The 17,778-nt window shown below is 44.9% G+C and overlaps 1 protein-coding gene across 13 annotated transcripts in view; it reads right to left on the bottom strand.

Annotated features, from left to right (window-relative positions):
* Positions 1-17,778, bottom strand: part of PPP6R3 (protein phosphatase 6 regulatory subunit 3) — a 137,398-nt gene that overhangs the window by 22,049 nt on the left and 97,571 nt on the right. For 4 of the 13 annotated variants that reach the window (XR_004680765.1, XM_035013453.1, XM_035013449.1 and 1 more), the window contains exons 13-17: positions 15,535-15,650; positions 13,595-13,680; positions 6,888-6,974; positions 1,877-1,974; positions 239-293 (exon numbers count right to left, since the gene is read on the bottom strand). Coding sequence is in view for 12 of the 13 variants with exons in the window: in XM_035013453.1 (XP_034869344.1) it covers positions 239-293; positions 1,877-1,974; positions 6,888-6,974; positions 13,595-13,680; positions 15,535-15,650 (442 nt within the window). In the remaining variant the exon portion in view is untranslated. The remainder of the gene's footprint in view (positions 1-238; positions 294-1,876; positions 1,975-6,887; positions 6,975-13,594; positions 13,681-15,534; positions 15,651-17,778) is intronic. The other 9 variants (XM_035013457.1, XM_035013452.1, XM_035013454.1 and 6 more) reach the window with 5 other exon arrangements.

Here is a 17,778-nt window from a genome sequence, read left to right as displayed (position 1 = left end):
ACCCGGGTTTTCTCAGCCCTGCCATATCTTAAACCATGGTTGCAAACTCACACCCATAGGGAGCATGAAGGTCATGTGAGTTGGTGAAGTAATACCAGCCTAAGATGAAGTTTCCTGGAGCTCTCGGAGAGGGTCCCGGCGCATGCGGCATCTGTATGCGTACTCTGACGGATCCCAGCTCCCCCTGGTCCACCCCTCATATACCTTGTTGCTCATGAGACGAAGAATTAATACTTACACTTTCATTTGTATTCAGAGTAAAGTTGATGTCTGATACCCGATCAAAAGAAACACTGTAAACAAAATATAAGTATAGGAACAGTTAATTACCTATAGACTAACAGAAACTATTCACAAAACATTTCAAATTTAAAATATTCACACTATCATTTAAAATCTCCACAAGCAAAGCAAAAACCTGCTTGCATTAAATGATGCTTCTTTCCTTGGTATTAAGGAACTCATACAGCGTGGAAAGGCAGGCAGGGAGGCCTTTAAGACAGAATAAACACACCCCTGAAGCCTTCCTACAAAAGATTTTTAACATCCACGGTAACAACCATGGTTCCCTGGGCCATACTTACTTGGCCAAGAAATAGGCTATTAGCAAAGAAGAAATAAGTCAAAAACATGAAAAAGTACCCAAGAGCTGTCAAGACACTGAACTTTCTCCAGGGATGGCCAAATTTATACACAGAATAGACTTCCCCCAAATCCTGTAATATGGCATAATCAGGAAGAAAGGAGGGGTAAAAACTCCTAGCCCATGAACGCTAACTTTGTAAGTATAATTTTTACAAGATCTGTTCTAATCAATCATTATTCCAAGCACCCAATATAAATTTTAAAGAGACGGATTCCTAACTAGTAACATTTACTGAGCGTGGAGATAGGGGAGCCTGCAGGCTCTGGTGTGAGTGCCTCTGGCGCACAGACATAAACACCACGCGGACAGTCCTTGTTCTTTTTGGATCTAAACGAGCTGATTCTTAGGGCAGCCAACAGCCTTTAACCCTTACTCTGCTTACAGTGAAGCCTCCATCCACCGCGCTCACACAGCAAGTCGCACAGTACAATCAGGGCTTCTCACGTGCTAGAAACTGCCCCTGGTGACAGGAGACAGCACCGCCGGCTGGCGCTCAACTGTGAGCAAGGAGCCACACACGCACCGGGTGCTGACGAGCACCATCGGGCACTGCCCCGTGAGAGAAGCCATCTGATATTCAAGTCTGTCCTCAGTGAGCTAGAATACCCCCTCGTAAATACTTTATGCATAAATACCTCTCCTTTCCTGAGGCCAGATGCTAGGCCATTTGTTTTCATTGCTGTGGACCACCCACACGTTTTTCATTCATTAATTTGGTACAGTACCAATCATCCCCATCTCGCCGCTCCTCTTCCCCCGCCTGCAGAACGAGTGGCCTGACTGCCTTCCCAACACCCAACCCTCCCTTACGGTGGGTCAACCAGAGAAGCCACATGGGGAGCTGCTCCTGCCACAACAGGATCCCAGGTGCTGATGGGAGGGAACCACCAACTACAGCACGGACTCGCTACTCTGCGTCACGCTAACCAGCACGACAACGGAAAGGGGCAGAGCAGCGATTCCAGTTCCCGGGAGAAGCTCAGTCTAAGTATGAACAAGCTTCTGTGAGAGGCCACGCCCAGCGGCAGCCCCTCTGTGCGGGAGTGATGCTCTCATCCCTTCCTGTCCTCTGGCTGCTTCAGTGCCCGACAGGCCAGAGCTATAGGGACACCTGGGAGGACAGGCTCCTCTCAACACACGAATGTGGAAGAGTGCCCAGAGCCCAGGAGAATCACATATCTCACGAGAAGCAGGAGTGCATGAGAGAGGGAAACATGAAAATATACTCACTTGCCAATGTCATCTTGATCTGCAAACTTCTCATCGTTGAAGCCAAACTGGTCAATAAAATTGGACGTCATTTGTTGCATCTGATAATCAGAAAAGGCCTGGCAACCCCAGGACCAGTGACAGTGATATAATGATTCTAATGACATTCTACATACTATTTGCCCATTTGTGTTCCAGAAACCATCTTATTTATTACAGCCTTAGGGCTTAAAAAGTTGGTGTGTTTTTCTAAGAAAAAAAAAAAAAAATCAAATAATTTCAGACACAATTTACCCAAAAAGGGAAATGTTTGGAATTTGGCCCACAAGTCATTCTAATGCACATGTCACTGTAAGCAATGTTAAGTGACCACTCTGTCCTCTATTGAGAATTATCTTTAGAGAGAGGTCTGGGTTAAGTCTTGTTGGAAGAGGTGATCAAGTGACACATGACAGTCTGAAATTATAAGATGTATCAATCACCTCTGGACACAACCAACCTTAACCTAAGATCCAGTAAGTGGTGACCACCCGACCTCCCTCTGTATGTCCCACCCCCAATCCACTACAGTAACATCGCACCAGAGGTCAAACAACTAAGAATCACAATCATAATCCTACAACACAAAGTTCAGAAACACTTCATTTTCTTAAAAAAAAGACTTCTGTCTCAGAGGCTGGGAAGAGTATGAAAGTAATTTCTACCCTACCTACCTTAGAGAGAGAGGACAAAGTGTTAACACTGATCTGACATCACTCTGAGAAGCCTACAACTGTAAGATCCATAGAGGAACCTGTTCTGTCTCCTACGCCATTTCTAGAGAGCATCAGGCTCATTTGGGTTTTCTTAGGTGAGAAATGGGGGAATGTTAAAATGGACTTCACAAAAATGTTGATCTTCTGATTTAAAACAAGCAGGCCCAGTGGAGCAAGAGAGATGCGCGAATGTGCTGTACATTATCAGTCAGGAGTGAAGGACAATGAAGATAAGCAAGTGCCACTCCTCATTCTACCCCAAACAATAAATACGGAGGCAAATAAATAACAATATGCATGCTGTCTTGTGGACAGAGCTCTGGACAGATGAGAAAGCTTTTTCCTCCAGGTGAGCCCCATACCAGGGGCATGAGCAGTAGCTGGTGGCTGAACTAAAGACATCAACCTGAGGCCACTTGCTGGGATGGAGGCAGCTACAACGGAGTGAAACCGAATCCTCCTTGGTTCTCCTTTTGAGCACAGCCCACAGATCCCACCCTGCAGACATCTGCTGCAAAAATGCCTCTACCATTAATTCCTGTTTACTCATTCTGGTGGCAGGGAATTATGGCATGGATAATCCAAATTGAAGATGATTAAAAAATAAACCTTATATTTGGCTTTGGAAGGCATCTCTTCCTTAGGTCTGAAAAAAGTGGTATCTAGTTTACTCAGAACCTAAAACCTCACTTTTTTCTAACTCGAGAGCCCCACCGCCCCTCTGCTCACTCGCACACTTCCATGCCATCCCCTTTCCTGCCCACAGAGGGGTTACTGTCTGAACATGGGGGCCGGGGGGCCAGCCTCACAGGAGCACACTTGGTAAGGCACGCCAAGGCCGAGCCAGGGGAGAACTGGTGGACGGAGAAAGGCAGGGACAAGTTCTGCCAGGCAGGGCTGAGTCTTGGACATATGAATGAAAAATATGGTATGCAGTACTCATATTCATAAAAACCAACAAGAAAGAAGCCAATTCCTCTGAATTGCATCTTTATCTTTTATAAGGTAAAATGGTAAAACCACCTTCATGGTTAAGAATCATGAAATCATTCTTCTGAGCAAGCGGCATAAGCCAGGCTCTCAGTTTATTTACAGATTAGAAACTTGGTCACACAAGGGAAAATGTCCCTCCCCAGTTGTTTCGTTTGATCCTTTTTTTCCCTTTTACTTTTTTTGTGACACTGGTATTTGTATTATGAATCTTTTTGGGTACAAAAGGAAAGAAATGTTCCCAAAAGTGTTTCTTTAAATGCTTCATGAAGAGCATGCAAACACTAAATACATTATAGGGTGCCTGGGTGGCTTAGTTGGTTAAGCGACTGCCTTCGGCTCAGGTCATGATCCCAGGGTCCTGGGATCGAGTCCCACATCGGGCTCCCTGCTCGGCGGGAGGCCTGCTTCTCCCTCTCCCACTCCCCCTGCTTGTGTTCCTGCTCTCACTGTCTCTGTCTCTGTCAAATAAATAAATAAAATCTTAAAAAAAAAAAAATCATTTAAAAATAAATAAATAAATAATAAATAAATACATTATAAATGTATACATGTGAATACACATACTTACATTGTCTGTCTCTCTCTCTATTCATTCATCTACCTAGGGAGATAAAGCCACTGACAGACCCAAGTAACTTCCATGCAGTAACTCAGAGGAAAAAGAAAAACAACAAACTGTAGTCCTCATTTGTTCTAAGTCTACTACAGCTTCTAGGAAGATACAAGCTAGCAAAGAACTTCAGGTTTCAAATACAATTTTTACTAATAAAGCTATCAGAGCTTCCAAAAGCCACATCCGTGAAGACCGTTACTGTATTATATTTAAAGCTATAGAAAAAGTACTCTAGACATGGAGAAATCCAAGTCTGGAAAGCACCATATGGCTGTGTAATATTAAAAATTTCATTATTAAGAAAAAACCCCCAAACCCACACTTCCTAGAACTATCAGCCTGGCCAAAGCCAGGGACTGTTCAAGTCACTGACAAGTGAGAGCCTACCGCTTTATAAGCAAATCTCTTTGGAGGTGCCGCATCTCATGTGACTGCCTGTGAACAAGCCTGCTTGGATGGGGGAGTGGGAGGCAGCCAATCAGGCCTCTGGAGCCCGTCTGCAGCAGTCAGCCCTAATTCTCCAGATCCGGCAAGAGGAAGACCTCCTCACCCTCCACACCTCTTTCAGACAGAATCAGAAGGAAAGAGTCAAACACTAGAGGTGAGGAAACCAGAAGGGACAGAAGACAAAACCAAACGGGTCAAGGGGCACAAAAGCTGTGAGGCATTCCCTGAGCCAAATACGGCCCACGGCCCCATGTCAAACATGGTGACATGATCAGGCAACCTTGTTAAATGACCTGTCCTAAGTCTCTACACTCAGGACTTTACCAATATGAGACCTAACTTCAAATGTGAATGAGAAACTGTAATGGATATATATATAAACTAATATTCTAATTATAATGGAGACCACCATAAAATTCTTAAACTTGTCTTTTCAAATTAAAAAAAAAAAGTGGAACACGTTTGGAAACGTATTTCTTATTTGCAAAATGATCCATGACTGATTTATAGCTTTACTAGAGGCCTGTCCAGCAGCAAGGACTGAGTTTTCCTACTTCGGAGGGCTCCACAAAGCGGATGACCGCCACAGGACAGCAGGCTGCCGAGGGCTCTGCCAGTGTGACACTTCTGTGATGGGGACAGCCACACGTGCACGTCGGCAGTCGGTCAACCCCCAAAAAACGCCAGAAAAATGTCTCCCCACAACAGCCATGGAATCAGACTGCACGAGAAGGGAACCCCACCTTCCAGGTAACTAAACATTCCCACTCCTAGACTAAATCAGCCACCCAAAGTTCCAAAGTTATTGGCTTATTTACAAACAGGTGTTAGGGCATTCTTTTCTTAAAGCAATTTCAACAGGTTCAGAATCACCTTGATAACTTACATTTTATAGCCCCGAGCTTCACCTCCAGGGTGGAGCAGTGTGCAGCGCTGGCGTTCATGCCAGGCCCAGCAGACTATTTCAATACTCTCCAGGTGCTTCAGTGGGGCAGAAACGCTAGGGTCGAAGTGCTTCCTGGGCCAAGAAAGAAGTGCCTGTAGGCCCGAGGACCACAATGAGCCAGGCGGGCAACCCGGGCGGCCAGTGCTGCCCAAGAGCAAGCCGAGGCAAGAGGACGGCAGCAAGGAAGAAGGCCATGCTGCTCCACATCTCCCTCTCTGGGCTCGTTGCTCCCCGCCCCTCATCCTGGGAGCTGAGCTCCCGAAGGGCAGCGGCGTCAAGAACCAATGGAGAAGCCAGTGAAGTGAAAGAACCACTGCAGACCCGTCCTGAGAACATGAATGTTAAACTGACTTAGTATCAAAACCAAGCAGCTGCTTAGCTCAACCTTTACCAGATGCCAAAAAGACAGGGTCAGCAGAGTCATCAGAAGCTTCACCCTGGCCCTGGTAAGAGATGAGCCTTAAAGACTGAGAAAAAAGAAGCCAAGCCAACAGTCAGTGCCGGGTGGGAAGGGGACATCAGCCATACCGCCGCACCAGAGAAGCTGACATGCCAAGATCTGGTCCCAACTGAGGATGATTTCTCCACATGAAGAGCTGGTAAACTGAACGAGAAGCCCAAATCCAACACCCAGTCAAGATTGCGAAATCATCGGTCGCCTCCCCAAGAACCACCAATGAGTGAGTGATGGATAAATCAGTGCATGTATTTTTGTATCGTTTTCTCCCCCACAAAAAGTATAAGCAGCTAATAAATGGAGATGAATGTGGGGTAGGAGGGTAGGGTGGCAATGAATTACTTCAAGTGAAACTTCATTTAGGAGTCACTATAAAAGACCTTAAAGATATTAGGAACGTGTAAGCCATCTAGTTCAGAGATTTTTTTGAAAGTTACTTTTACTGACATTAAAAGTGTTATTCCCATTATTCTTACCCACAGGTCTCAACTATAGGAATCTTTAAGCGGAAACAACTACTGCACAGGTCTGCATAACGAGCATGTCTGAGACACTTGCAAAACCATTCCGTTCTTTCAAATCTGGAAGTTTACCCGACCCAGCATTGTTGTTATCAGGTACGAAACATTTCCTGGAAATACAATCAGTACAAATGCTCCTCTCATATACCCAACAGTTCCTATTGTGAACGCTCTGCCTAACTAGTAAGGAGCCCCAAATCACATCCTGTGTGTAACCTGCCTCTGAAGTGAACCCAGAGATGGCAACGAGACGAAGCATTTAAAATAAAAACAAAAAGCAAAGCTTTAGGCATGACTCACTTGCTGCAAAGAAGAATCCTGTGAGAAACCCGTTTCTTTAAAGTCAATTTCATCATCACTGGATGAATGAATATGGCAGGTTGTAACCTATATGCATAAAAATGTAAAAAACTATTTAACAGAAAAGTTTTGGACATTTTTATCAGCATTTAAATGGAAAAATCACATTTAGTTTTACTCTCAATGTGTAACAACAGCAAGAACAAAAGTAAGTTAACAGTTAAGTTGTAAAATCCACCCAAATAATTCAAACGCCCACTTCACTCAATCAGAGGTCAGGTTACCTGTCCCTTTGTTGCCCGTCTGTATTTTCATTTGTCTCGTTACTGATACCACCAGAAAACAGGTAAGATGTTAGTTACTCCATTTAAGTCATTTTAACAATGATCTCCAATTATTAATGTTTATGAAGGGAAGGTAGAAGGAATGGCTCAGATAAAATATAATTTGTAAGTGCCCAGCTTGAAGGGTAAAACTGCAATCCTCAGGGGTTACTAATGAGCCACCGGGAAGGGCAGGTTTAAATACAGCATTTCACTTTAACTTCTTGCAATGCCTGTCCACTCTAGGAAAAACACTGTCCGTAAGCACTAAATGTGACTCCGAGCCAGTACTACCCTGCTCCTAAGAAGACCCCAAATCTTCTGCCCCTTAAAACGTAGCCCCTGCCCTCAAGACCGACAACCAACTCACAGTACTTAAACAAGAACACAAACATGAACTGCTCACCAATTCATGGTCTTTTTTATTAGTTCATAAGTGACACACAGTATTGGGGAAATGTATTAATAATTAGAAACGAAGACATACAAATGACTCGGCAGAGGACAAGTAACAGCCAGTGCTATATACCAAATGACAGATAGGAACAGTCTATAAAATTCTAACACAAGCAACTGTACTTCTGAGGGTAACTTACACTGCATTTCCCGAGTCCTTCACCCTTTACTTTTTACAGAAAGTGTAACCGGCAGAGAGCACAGTTATCGGGGGAAGACATGAGCAGCCGGGACGTGCCAACCCTTGAAGCTGTGCCTAATAGCCTGGAGGTCCAGAAATTGGCCTGGTTTGCTTTGTGATGTTCCAACATCTGGTTCAAGAAACCCAGAGTAGAATCCAAATAGGTCTGCATGTGGTATGGCTGACGAAATTCTGAATACATCACTCCCTGAATAAAATCACCCTCTTTTTCCTTTGACCATCTTTGGTAAAGATACTATACCAAGTGACTAACCCAGTGTTTCTAATTAATTCCTTCTTCATCCTCCCTGAAGTAGAGACAGAGCATTCACACTCTGATTCTGAAACTGGCCTGATAAAGTCAAAGGCAGGATTTGAGATCAATGAAGGGAGCCTGCTTGGGTCAATCGTAGCTTTAGCAAGTGAGTGTGGAAAGCTGTGCGGCGGGGCGGGGGGCGGGGCGTTCCAGGAAAGCCTGGCCAGAGCGTGGAAGGGAGGGGGTAGAAAACTGCTCGGTCATGGCAGCTGGCACCTGGCAGGAGGACTGCAACCAAGCGCAGGTCAAGCATTCTACTACGGTGCATTTAGAGGAACTCCGGCTACTCGGGGGGCAAGTTAGCGCAGGAATTGTATTAACCAGTATATGTTTTAGGAGTGCAACCCCATGACAGGGTGCAGAATTACAAGACAACTCAAAAGAGCAAGCTAGGTCAACTAAACAAGAGAGAACACCAACAACAGCAGCATCAACAACAACAAAGACTTGGCTACTCCCAGCACGTCTTGTTGTCCAAGTTCAAACAGGATGCATGTTTCCTCATTGATAGTTTTACTCTTTGCTACAAAATGAATCAGTTCATTAATGAAAGGTGAGTAAGAAACTAGTTTTTGGTGAGCAACTACTATGTGCCAGACAGTCTGACCTCTTTTCACATATTCTCCATAACTTGTATCCTCAAAACAATTCTGAGAGGTATTTAAAATAATTTTTTCGGGGCGCCCAGGTGGCTCAGTCGTTAAGCATCTGCCTTTGGCTCAGGTCATGATCCCAGGGTCCTGGGATCGAGCCCCGCATCGCACTCCCTGCTCAGCAGGAAGCCTGCTTCTCCCTCTCTCACTCCCCCTGCTCGTGTTCCTTCTCTCTCTCTCTCTCTCTGTCAAATAAATAAAATCTTTGAAAAGAATACTTTTTTCTCCAAAAAGAAAGTTTTAGGAAGTTATTAGTAACACAATACATGCATACTTCTGCATTTATGTACTGAAAGATGTGGTGATTCTGATTCTACCCACACCATACCTGGTCTGAAACCGTTACTAATAAAAGAGGCTACAAAGATGACTGAATCCACCAAACCCCCAGCGGGGAGGGGGACTTGCTAACTGGAACCCCACTTAGTCCATCACACAGATGCAGCCACCAGAGTCCCCGGCAGAAACTTCCAAACACACCCCTTCTGAGGCATCTTCATCTCAGCAGATGCCCCTTGTTTTCTCCTTCTTCCTCAGCTAAAATTGGCCTTCTGGTTTCTTCTGTCCCCGCCCACCCCCATTCACTCCACTGTCAAAACATCACCTAAAAGCTCATCACTTTGCATCACCCTTACCACCTCTCTCAAGTGCAAGCCACCACCATCTCTTGTCTGGCAGCCAACCGGTCTCCCTGGTGTGATCTCTTGCCCCACTACAGTCTATTCCCAATCCAGCAGCCATAACGATCTTTTAAAATGTCCATCACGGGGCACCTGGGTGGCTCAGTCGGTTAAGCGTCTGCCTTCAGCTCAGGTCATGATCCCAGGGTCCTGGGATCGAGCCCCGCATCGGGCTCCCTGCTCGGCGGGAAGCCTGCTTCTCCCTCCCCCACTCCCCCGGCTTGTGTTCCCTCTCTCGCTATCTCTGTCTCTGTCAAATAAATAAAAATAAATCTTTAAAAATAAATAAATAAATAAATAAATAAAATGTCCATCAGATTATGTCCCTTCTCAATTCCATACCTAATGGCTTTTCATCTCACTAAGGTTACAAACCAAGGGGCCTGTGTGGAGTAAAAGCAGTATGAGATCTGGTCTGCAGAGCCCCTCGGACCTCACATCCCATTCTTTCCCTCTGGACAACACACCAGCTTCTGCACTAGCTCTTCTCCATTCACTTCACTCAAGCCTCTACACAAATGTGACCTTCTCAAGGAGGTTTTCCTAGACTGCCTAATCCTAAATTGCACTTCCACCCAAAACAAACCCCGGCTCCCTTCCCTGGAGTTCATCCGTTTCCACCGAGGCAGGGATTTTTACCAACCAAGTTTACTACAATGGCTTCAGTGCCTGGCACACAGTAGTCACTGAAATACTTACAGCATTAGTGAATCCCAACACACCACCGAATAAGAACACAGTCTTAACTGTCAAACAAGTAACAAGCACATAAGAACGCTCTGACCAAGCCACATGTGTTCTAAGTATACTCTTGATGCTTCAGTGACTAAAAGCTTTCGAGACAGTGAGCTTCTTTCATAATAAAATTTCAGTTTTATTAACTGTTGTTACAGGACAAGCAAGTGAGTGTTTTCATCTTGACTGACTGGCTTACTACAAAGATCATAAGCATGATTGGAACGTTAATCTAAGTGAAATGTGGAAGTCACAGACTCTTCCTCCTGGCTACAGCAGGGTCCTGCTGTGGGCCCCTGGCATCTACATGACCAACGCTGGCTAGAAACACAAACTCTGGGAGGTTCTACTCCAACCTGCTGGATCTGTAGGCAATTCACAACTGCACATGTGTATCATTCTCCACAGCCGCCCTGGACAAGCTCATCAGTGATGAGAAAGAAGCACCAATACTTCAGAAGAAAACATTCTCCCCCATGGAAAGGAAGGCAGAGAACGAAGCAAACTCAGCCTTCCATAGTCAGGACCAATACATCTATGTTACCTAGATATACTAGGTCTAAATGTTTACCCATTTTTACCAACAGACCCGCAAAGAGGTCTCTGGATGTAAGTAATACACCAAATTTCATTCATAATAAGACTCCCAACATAAAAACATAACAATCTATGAGTCTACTGTGTATATACTTGGGTGTGATTAGGTCAACAGATTGAGGGACTTCAAAGACCTCAGAGAGAGGGTAACTCAAATGCTGCCCCAGAAGTGGTAAGAGCTTGGGACTGACACAGGTTTTCCTGCATCAGTGAGCAGACCTCAGGCCCACAGCCGGTAGCACAGTAAGTGTCTAGTGCATTAATGAACGAATCCTTGTTGTGGCTAGAACGTAAGAATAGGCCAGGGCCATGTAACAAGGTATAACCCAAACATCTGGTGCTGAACTACAGGTGACTCAAGTCCTATAAATATACTGGAAAGGACTCTCAGAGAGGTATCAGAGCCATCATAAAACCAACTAATAAGTCAAGGCATCAAGACGGGGGATCTAATCTAATCTATTTGGGGAGGGGACGGGGACTAAGCAATCTATTACTCAACTGCCAATTTTAGGAATGGCTTTTACTTAGACTTCATGCTCCATGAAGTGTGAAGCTCCCATTCTGTAGCACATTTTTGCAAGGGCAAGACCCACTGCATTTATCAAGCTGGGTTTATAATACTCACTGGAACACAGTCTCTAATCCCCACTAGGATATAATCTGAAACAATCTGGGCACAAAAGGGGAGAGCCTGAAGGCTGCAGTGAACGTCTCCGTTGTGGCTTAGGATGCTTAAGCATCCTCAAAAACCTGGAACGTGTGTATCCCTAAAAATACAAAACAAAGCAAAATTCCCTCCTGGAAGGCCTTAAAACTAAAGGGAGATGGTATTTAAGTACTGGGCACGTGGGATCAAGGAACTGAACAGGTCATGAGACATCAACCTGAAAGTCCCAATGGACAATAAAATTACAGAGTGGGGCTAACTCAACATGGGATATGAGCAGTATCACCAGAGCTCTAGAAGTCTGACTACTACTAGCAAAAGAGAACTAAGCTGCCACTAGTGATAGGTGGGCCCAGGATAATTTTCCCTTCCACATAGGTATAAAAGTCTAGATGTTAGATGTGTCTGCTGCATGTTAACTGCGCACCGCATGTTCATGTTCCATTATGTAGACATACATAACATTTACACAGTCACAGACCAGATTACTGATAGCATCATGCAAACTAGCTGAGTGTTACCTGAATTGCAATGAGGTCTTTCTTTACACAGAACTGCTCACAAGGGAAATGAATTTGAATTACCAAAGGTAAATTTTTGAAAACTCCTGATATCAACAAGTTTAACTGGACATTTCTGAAGTCTACCTCTGAAGTCAATCCTTTGAAGGACAAGTTTTAAAGGAGTTTCCCAAACAAAATCAGAATTCTCGGCCTTCTGGCTAAGCTCAAGTGTAATATTCCTATAAATAAGAAGTAAGACAAAAATCCCTTAAAGGAGACCACATTGCCTGCATCCTTAACAAAGAATCAGTATGGGGCTTCTAAATTAAACGGTTCCATTTAACACTATAAGAGAACAATTTCACCCTACAATAAAACCCTGATTATCCAGATTTTTAATCAATTTGATTGGGGAAAAAAGCAATCCACTGTGGATAGTATGTTCATCAAAAATTACTTAACTCTTCCTTAATGACTCAGGGCTGTCAAAGTGGATGCCAGTTTCTCTGCTGGGCTATGATGCACTAAGACACCGAGGGCCATCAGACATATTTTAATTAAATGGCCTCACACAGCTCCCCTTATAGTCATCTCTTAACTTCATCATTCTTTCAACTCCTACTGATTCTATCATTACACCCATCCTTAACAAGCCATTACCCAACCAATCTGTGAAGAGTCTGGAAAAAGATAACCCAATGTGTTAGACAATCTACCAAGTAGTAGGCAACGGCCCTTTGGGGGTGTGACACAGGAAGACCTAGTGACCGCTCTGTAGCCGCCAGAGTCTTTCTGTTTCTAAACTCTGCTCTGAACTGATAAGGCTGCCAAATACCTGACTGCCTAACAAGCAAGGCATTAGTGTGTATTAGAAATTCAGACTGCAGCTGCTGCATTTCACAGAATTAAATGCCTGACACATCTACTTCCATGCAGAGTTAAGGTCACCACCTCAATTATCAGCTGGCATGTGCTTACGAAAGGAAATGCTTTCCCTATCTTTAAAAGCAAAAGCAAAAGCAATACTTACCTTAAATCTTAATGCCTTAAAAAAACAAAGAATACATTCCAAAGTCCAATATAATTTTAAAAAATATTATCAATGCCATTATTCCCTGGCTAAAAGTACTAATCTGTTAAAGATGGGGTTTCAAAGTCACCTACAAAATCCCACCCCTCACCCCCACCCTGGGAACAATCTAAAATGAGGGTAAACGTAACTGAGTAACGTTAAAAAACACCCACAGGAATCCTGAGGTTTCTAACCACCCAGGCTTATCTGAGGCATAAGGCAACAAACCCAACAGAGTAGAGGTGCTTGGGGAACAGGGCACTGAGGAAGGGGGGGGGGGGCAGGGGAGTATAGAGATCAGTGGCCTCTCTGTACCCTCTGGTCATCCCAGGCAGGAATTAGGAGCTGACTAGACAAGTTATCAAGAATATGGTGAACACTGACCTCTCTTCCTGGTAAAGAAACATAAACTTATTCTTGGCCCCAAATCACCGAGACAAACGAAAGATCTTGCATCTCTGAATAAGCAGGCAAAGGCTGAGAGCACTGGGGTCACAGAAATGTGACCTGGTAAAACCTACTAGATCTACCGTGTTCCTCTTGTTAGTTTCTCCCAAGGAGCTTGTGCAGAACGCCTCCCACCGCTCCCTGACTGCATCTGGAAGGTCTGCAGAGGGAGAAAGAGAAAAAGGCATTGTCACTCTAGTGACCTCCACACAGATACATTAAAAAAAAAAAAAAAAAAAAACAGGATATACAAGAGAGTGCCACCCACTCAGTCCATCCAAGGCAAACACGTCCCATCATCTGAGCACCTGACTCTTGAAGAAACAGAGTTTATAAAGCCTTGCAGCCTAAGCCCCAGGAATTTCAGGAACCAGAACCACCCCCAAAATGGCCCATGCTTGATGACAAGGGTGTTAAGCAGCTCTGTGAATTTAACAAGCTTTTAAAAATCTTTTGGTAAAAACTGAACCTGGAAAATGTGTTTCCAACAAACTTCTGAGGAATTAGCAGGTCTTTAATACAGGTGAGAGGAAAAGCCGTCTTTTTCCATGACCATTCAAATCTGGGAAATGCTGCCAACGAAAGCGTCTGCACACTCGTCAGATACTGTGACTGGCATGTGGCCAGTGAATGCTCCATGGAACCCAGTCTGGCTGTTTTCTAAACGTCTGTGCCCAGAGACCAACATGGAGATACATATGCAATAGTGAAATTCTACCTACTACAGAAATTTTATTTATTTATTTTTAAAGATTTTATTAATTTGACAGAGTAAGAGAGAGCAAGTGTGCGTAAGCGGAGGGAAGGGGCAGAGGGAAAAGCAGAGAACAGGGAGCCCGACGTGGGGCTTGATCCCAAGACTCTGAGATCATGACCTGAGCCGAAGGCAGATGCTTAACGGACTGAGCCACCCAGGAGCCCCTCTTGAGAAATTAAAAAAAAAAAAAAGGATACACAAATACTTCTTCTGAGAAAAAGGAACTCTGGCTATAATCCTGGAGGCCTTACAAGAGCTGTCTTCCCACAACTGCGGTTTCAACACGCATGCGTGTGTGTCCTCCCCACACCACCTGGTGAGCGACTTCGGGACAACAAAGGCTGATCTAAGGAACATGATCACGCATGTGACCATTTCTCCTTGGTAAGAACATCAGCTGTGATGGTCTGGCTTGTACCTCTCTCAAGAAGCAAAATTACAGCGGGGCAAGCCCCAACTGCCCCCTTACCTGGAGCAGCTCTTTCAGTGCGTGCTCGAGAGGTGACAGCCTCTCCAACACACAGACATACTTTAAAGACAAAGAGAACAGACCTGGAAACGATGTCCAGTTTTAGCAAGTTGAGCCTGGACGAGTTCGGTACCCCAGGGGATAAAGATTTTCACATTCAGAGTAAGTCACAGGACTGGTCCAAACCCTAGAGTCCACAGAGCTCTTAGGGCTCTCGGCTTAGAGGCAGACTCACAGCCTGGGCACCAGTGTGAGAGGCATCCGTGGTTTCTTCCCAGGAACCTCAGGCTGATTCCATTCAAATGCTGGTATGGAAAGCGTCCTTTAGGGTCCACCACCCCTCATCTCAGTAAGAGAGAGAGGGCAAACATGCGGATCAATGTTTTAATATCCCAGCTAAAGGAACTCAATCCACAGGCTATGTAGGGGCTTTCAGAAGAAAATAAAAAGCAAGCATCTGATCATAGCTCAAGTGACTCAAGAGTCAGCCCGTGGGGACCCCGTGCACACCGGAGCAGTGCACTGAGCAGGCTCCTCGAGAGTGAAAGCGGGTACCTCAGCCAAGCCTGCCAATACTCACTAAAAGGACTGCAGACGTCAGACATACAGCAAAGAACTACATTGTTTAAACACATTCTCAAGAACTTCATTCCAATCTCCAGATAATTTGCAAAGTATAAAGAAACTCCAAAGACTGCTATTAAAAACGCTATGATTATTTCCACTTTACCCTTAAATCCCTTCTCCAATCCAACAAAAATATAATTAAACTTTCAAAAAGCACTTACCTTTGATAAGCTGCTGTACTAATGCACTGTTGGGGCCCTTATCAGTGCTGTGCACAATACAGTTAGCTATCCTTGTCAGGTGTCCCATGTAGCCGTGCCGTCTGCCTCCCTCGGCCCTGACGGGGAGAGGACAAAGACTCAGACTCCTGATCGCATGGAATGATGAAGCAGCTTAATAAATACAGTGGGCTGGAGCGATCATTCTAAAAACTGAGGCCCTAAAGATGAGAATGGACAGAAAAGGAGGTGCCGGAGTCATCAGGTCAGGCAGGGGTGGGAGTGGCAGAAATGGTCTGCTCAAGGATCCCATGGTGGCCATGCTCAGCAAGGTTTTTTTTTCCCCCAGGACCCTGGGATCAGGACGAGCCGAAGGCAGACGCCTAAGGACTGAGCCACCCAGGCGCCCCAGCAAGGTTTATTCCACATACAAACCAATCATTAATCTTCAATTACATATTACCTTAAAAAAAAGCCCAAACATTCACTGATACCTAATGTTGCTGTGACTTTCCTCTGTATCTTTTTATGAAACTATTTTTTCAGATTTTAAAAAGACTACAGGAACATAAGGTGAGAATTTTGCTAAAAGACAACAAATCTTCATAATCTCAGTTCAATTAACAGACATAATCGCCTACCAGTGGCATTTCTCAAGTTAAAATAGGGGCTGATTTTGAGGATTTGGCCAAGGCGATGGGTAGTCAGCTGGTCTTCGGCCAGCAATGCCCCTTTCCCCCACTTAAGCAGGACCTCCTAAGCAGGACCCCCTAAGCAGGACCCATCTTTACTAAATCCACCCACCTACCTATCTATCAGTCACTCACTCATTGGGGACAGAGGGGGAGAGAGAGAATCTCAAACAGTTTCCATACCTAGCATGGAGACCTGATTTCACAACCCTGAGATCACAACCTGAGCTGAAACCAAGAGTCAGACACTTAACTGACTGAGCCACTCAAGTGCCCCAAGTCCACCCATTTATTTATTTTTTTTTCTTAAGATTTAGTTATTTATTTTGGGGGGGGCGGGGACAGAGGGAGACGAGAGAGTCCCAAGCAGACTCTGCACCAACCGTGGAGCCTGACAGAGGGCTCAATCCCACGACCCTGAGATCACAACCTGAGCTGAAACCAAGAGTTGGATGTTCAACCAACTGCGCCACCCAAACGCCCCCTAAATCCACCTATTTAGATAAACTTTTCACATTGCTGTGATTTCTCTGCCTATTTATAAAGCGTCAGAACTTTAAATTCTATGACACAAAAGACTTTGCTTGCAGATAGGAGGGAACAAACTGAACAGATTTTTGTTTAAAGGGAGACTCGAAATTTCAAGAGCCGCTAAAAAAGCTGTACTATGCTTAAAGGCTTGCCTGAGAAACAGAGTATCTGCTAATAATCTTAGAAGGTCTGGGGACAGCTAAGGGTCAGAGGCACAGAGCTGATCTCAACTGAGTTGCTAAGAGCCTCTTTTGGTTTCACAAGAAGATCCCAAGACCCCTTGGTTCCTCGCAGGCAACTTCTCAGTCAGATGCCGTGTCGTGCTCCCACAAGTGAAAACAAATGCCCACCTGCCAGTATTTTGCCCCAAGGCCCTCAACATTCTTTAGGCTTCTGGGACAAGGAAACATTAGAAAAAGTCTTTCAGGATCCCCCCCGCCCCGCCCCAATCGGCGGACTATTAGTAGTAAAGCCTCCGGAGGATGGAGCAGGGGGGAAACAGAGTGCACAGGACACCTCAGCACTACTGAGGAGGCGGCAGAGAGCAAGGGAGGTCAGGAGGGCACAAAGTGGCTAACGTGGGGTCAAACACAAAACCAGAGATGCTGATCTGGCCACACACAGAACCCCCCAAAGGAGCTCCATTTGGAAGAATGTACCTGAGGTCTACCGAGATGAGCCCCTGCTACACTCAAACTAAATGCATATTTCCCAGAGTCAAGTCAGAGCCCTATCAGTGCTAGCAGGCACTTTTAAAAAACCAAGCCTTACAGAATAAGGCTGACACCTTTCTTTAGTTCCCAGCTCTTCCAGGGGCCACAAGAGAGATCTGAACAGATACACAGAGCAAGAAAATTCCTGGCACAGGTTCAATTATGAAGACACACGAGGTAACTTTTCGGGCCGAGGAAATGCTCTCGTGCCTGACCACAGCTCTCGTGCGTGCATGAACTGCACGCATTCATCAGAGTTCCTAGACGTGTACACCAAAAAAGGATGAACTTTCACCTTATGAGCATTATAC

This window comes from Mirounga leonina, unplaced genomic scaffold (genome assembly GCF_011800145.1).
Source record: "Mirounga leonina isolate KUSES-001 unplaced genomic scaffold, KU_Mleo_1.0 Mir_166, whole genome shotgun sequence".
NCBI classification, from domain to species: domain Eukaryota; kingdom Metazoa; phylum Chordata; class Mammalia; order Carnivora; family Phocidae; genus Mirounga; species Mirounga leonina.
This window is presented reverse-complemented; position numbering and strand designations above follow the sequence as displayed.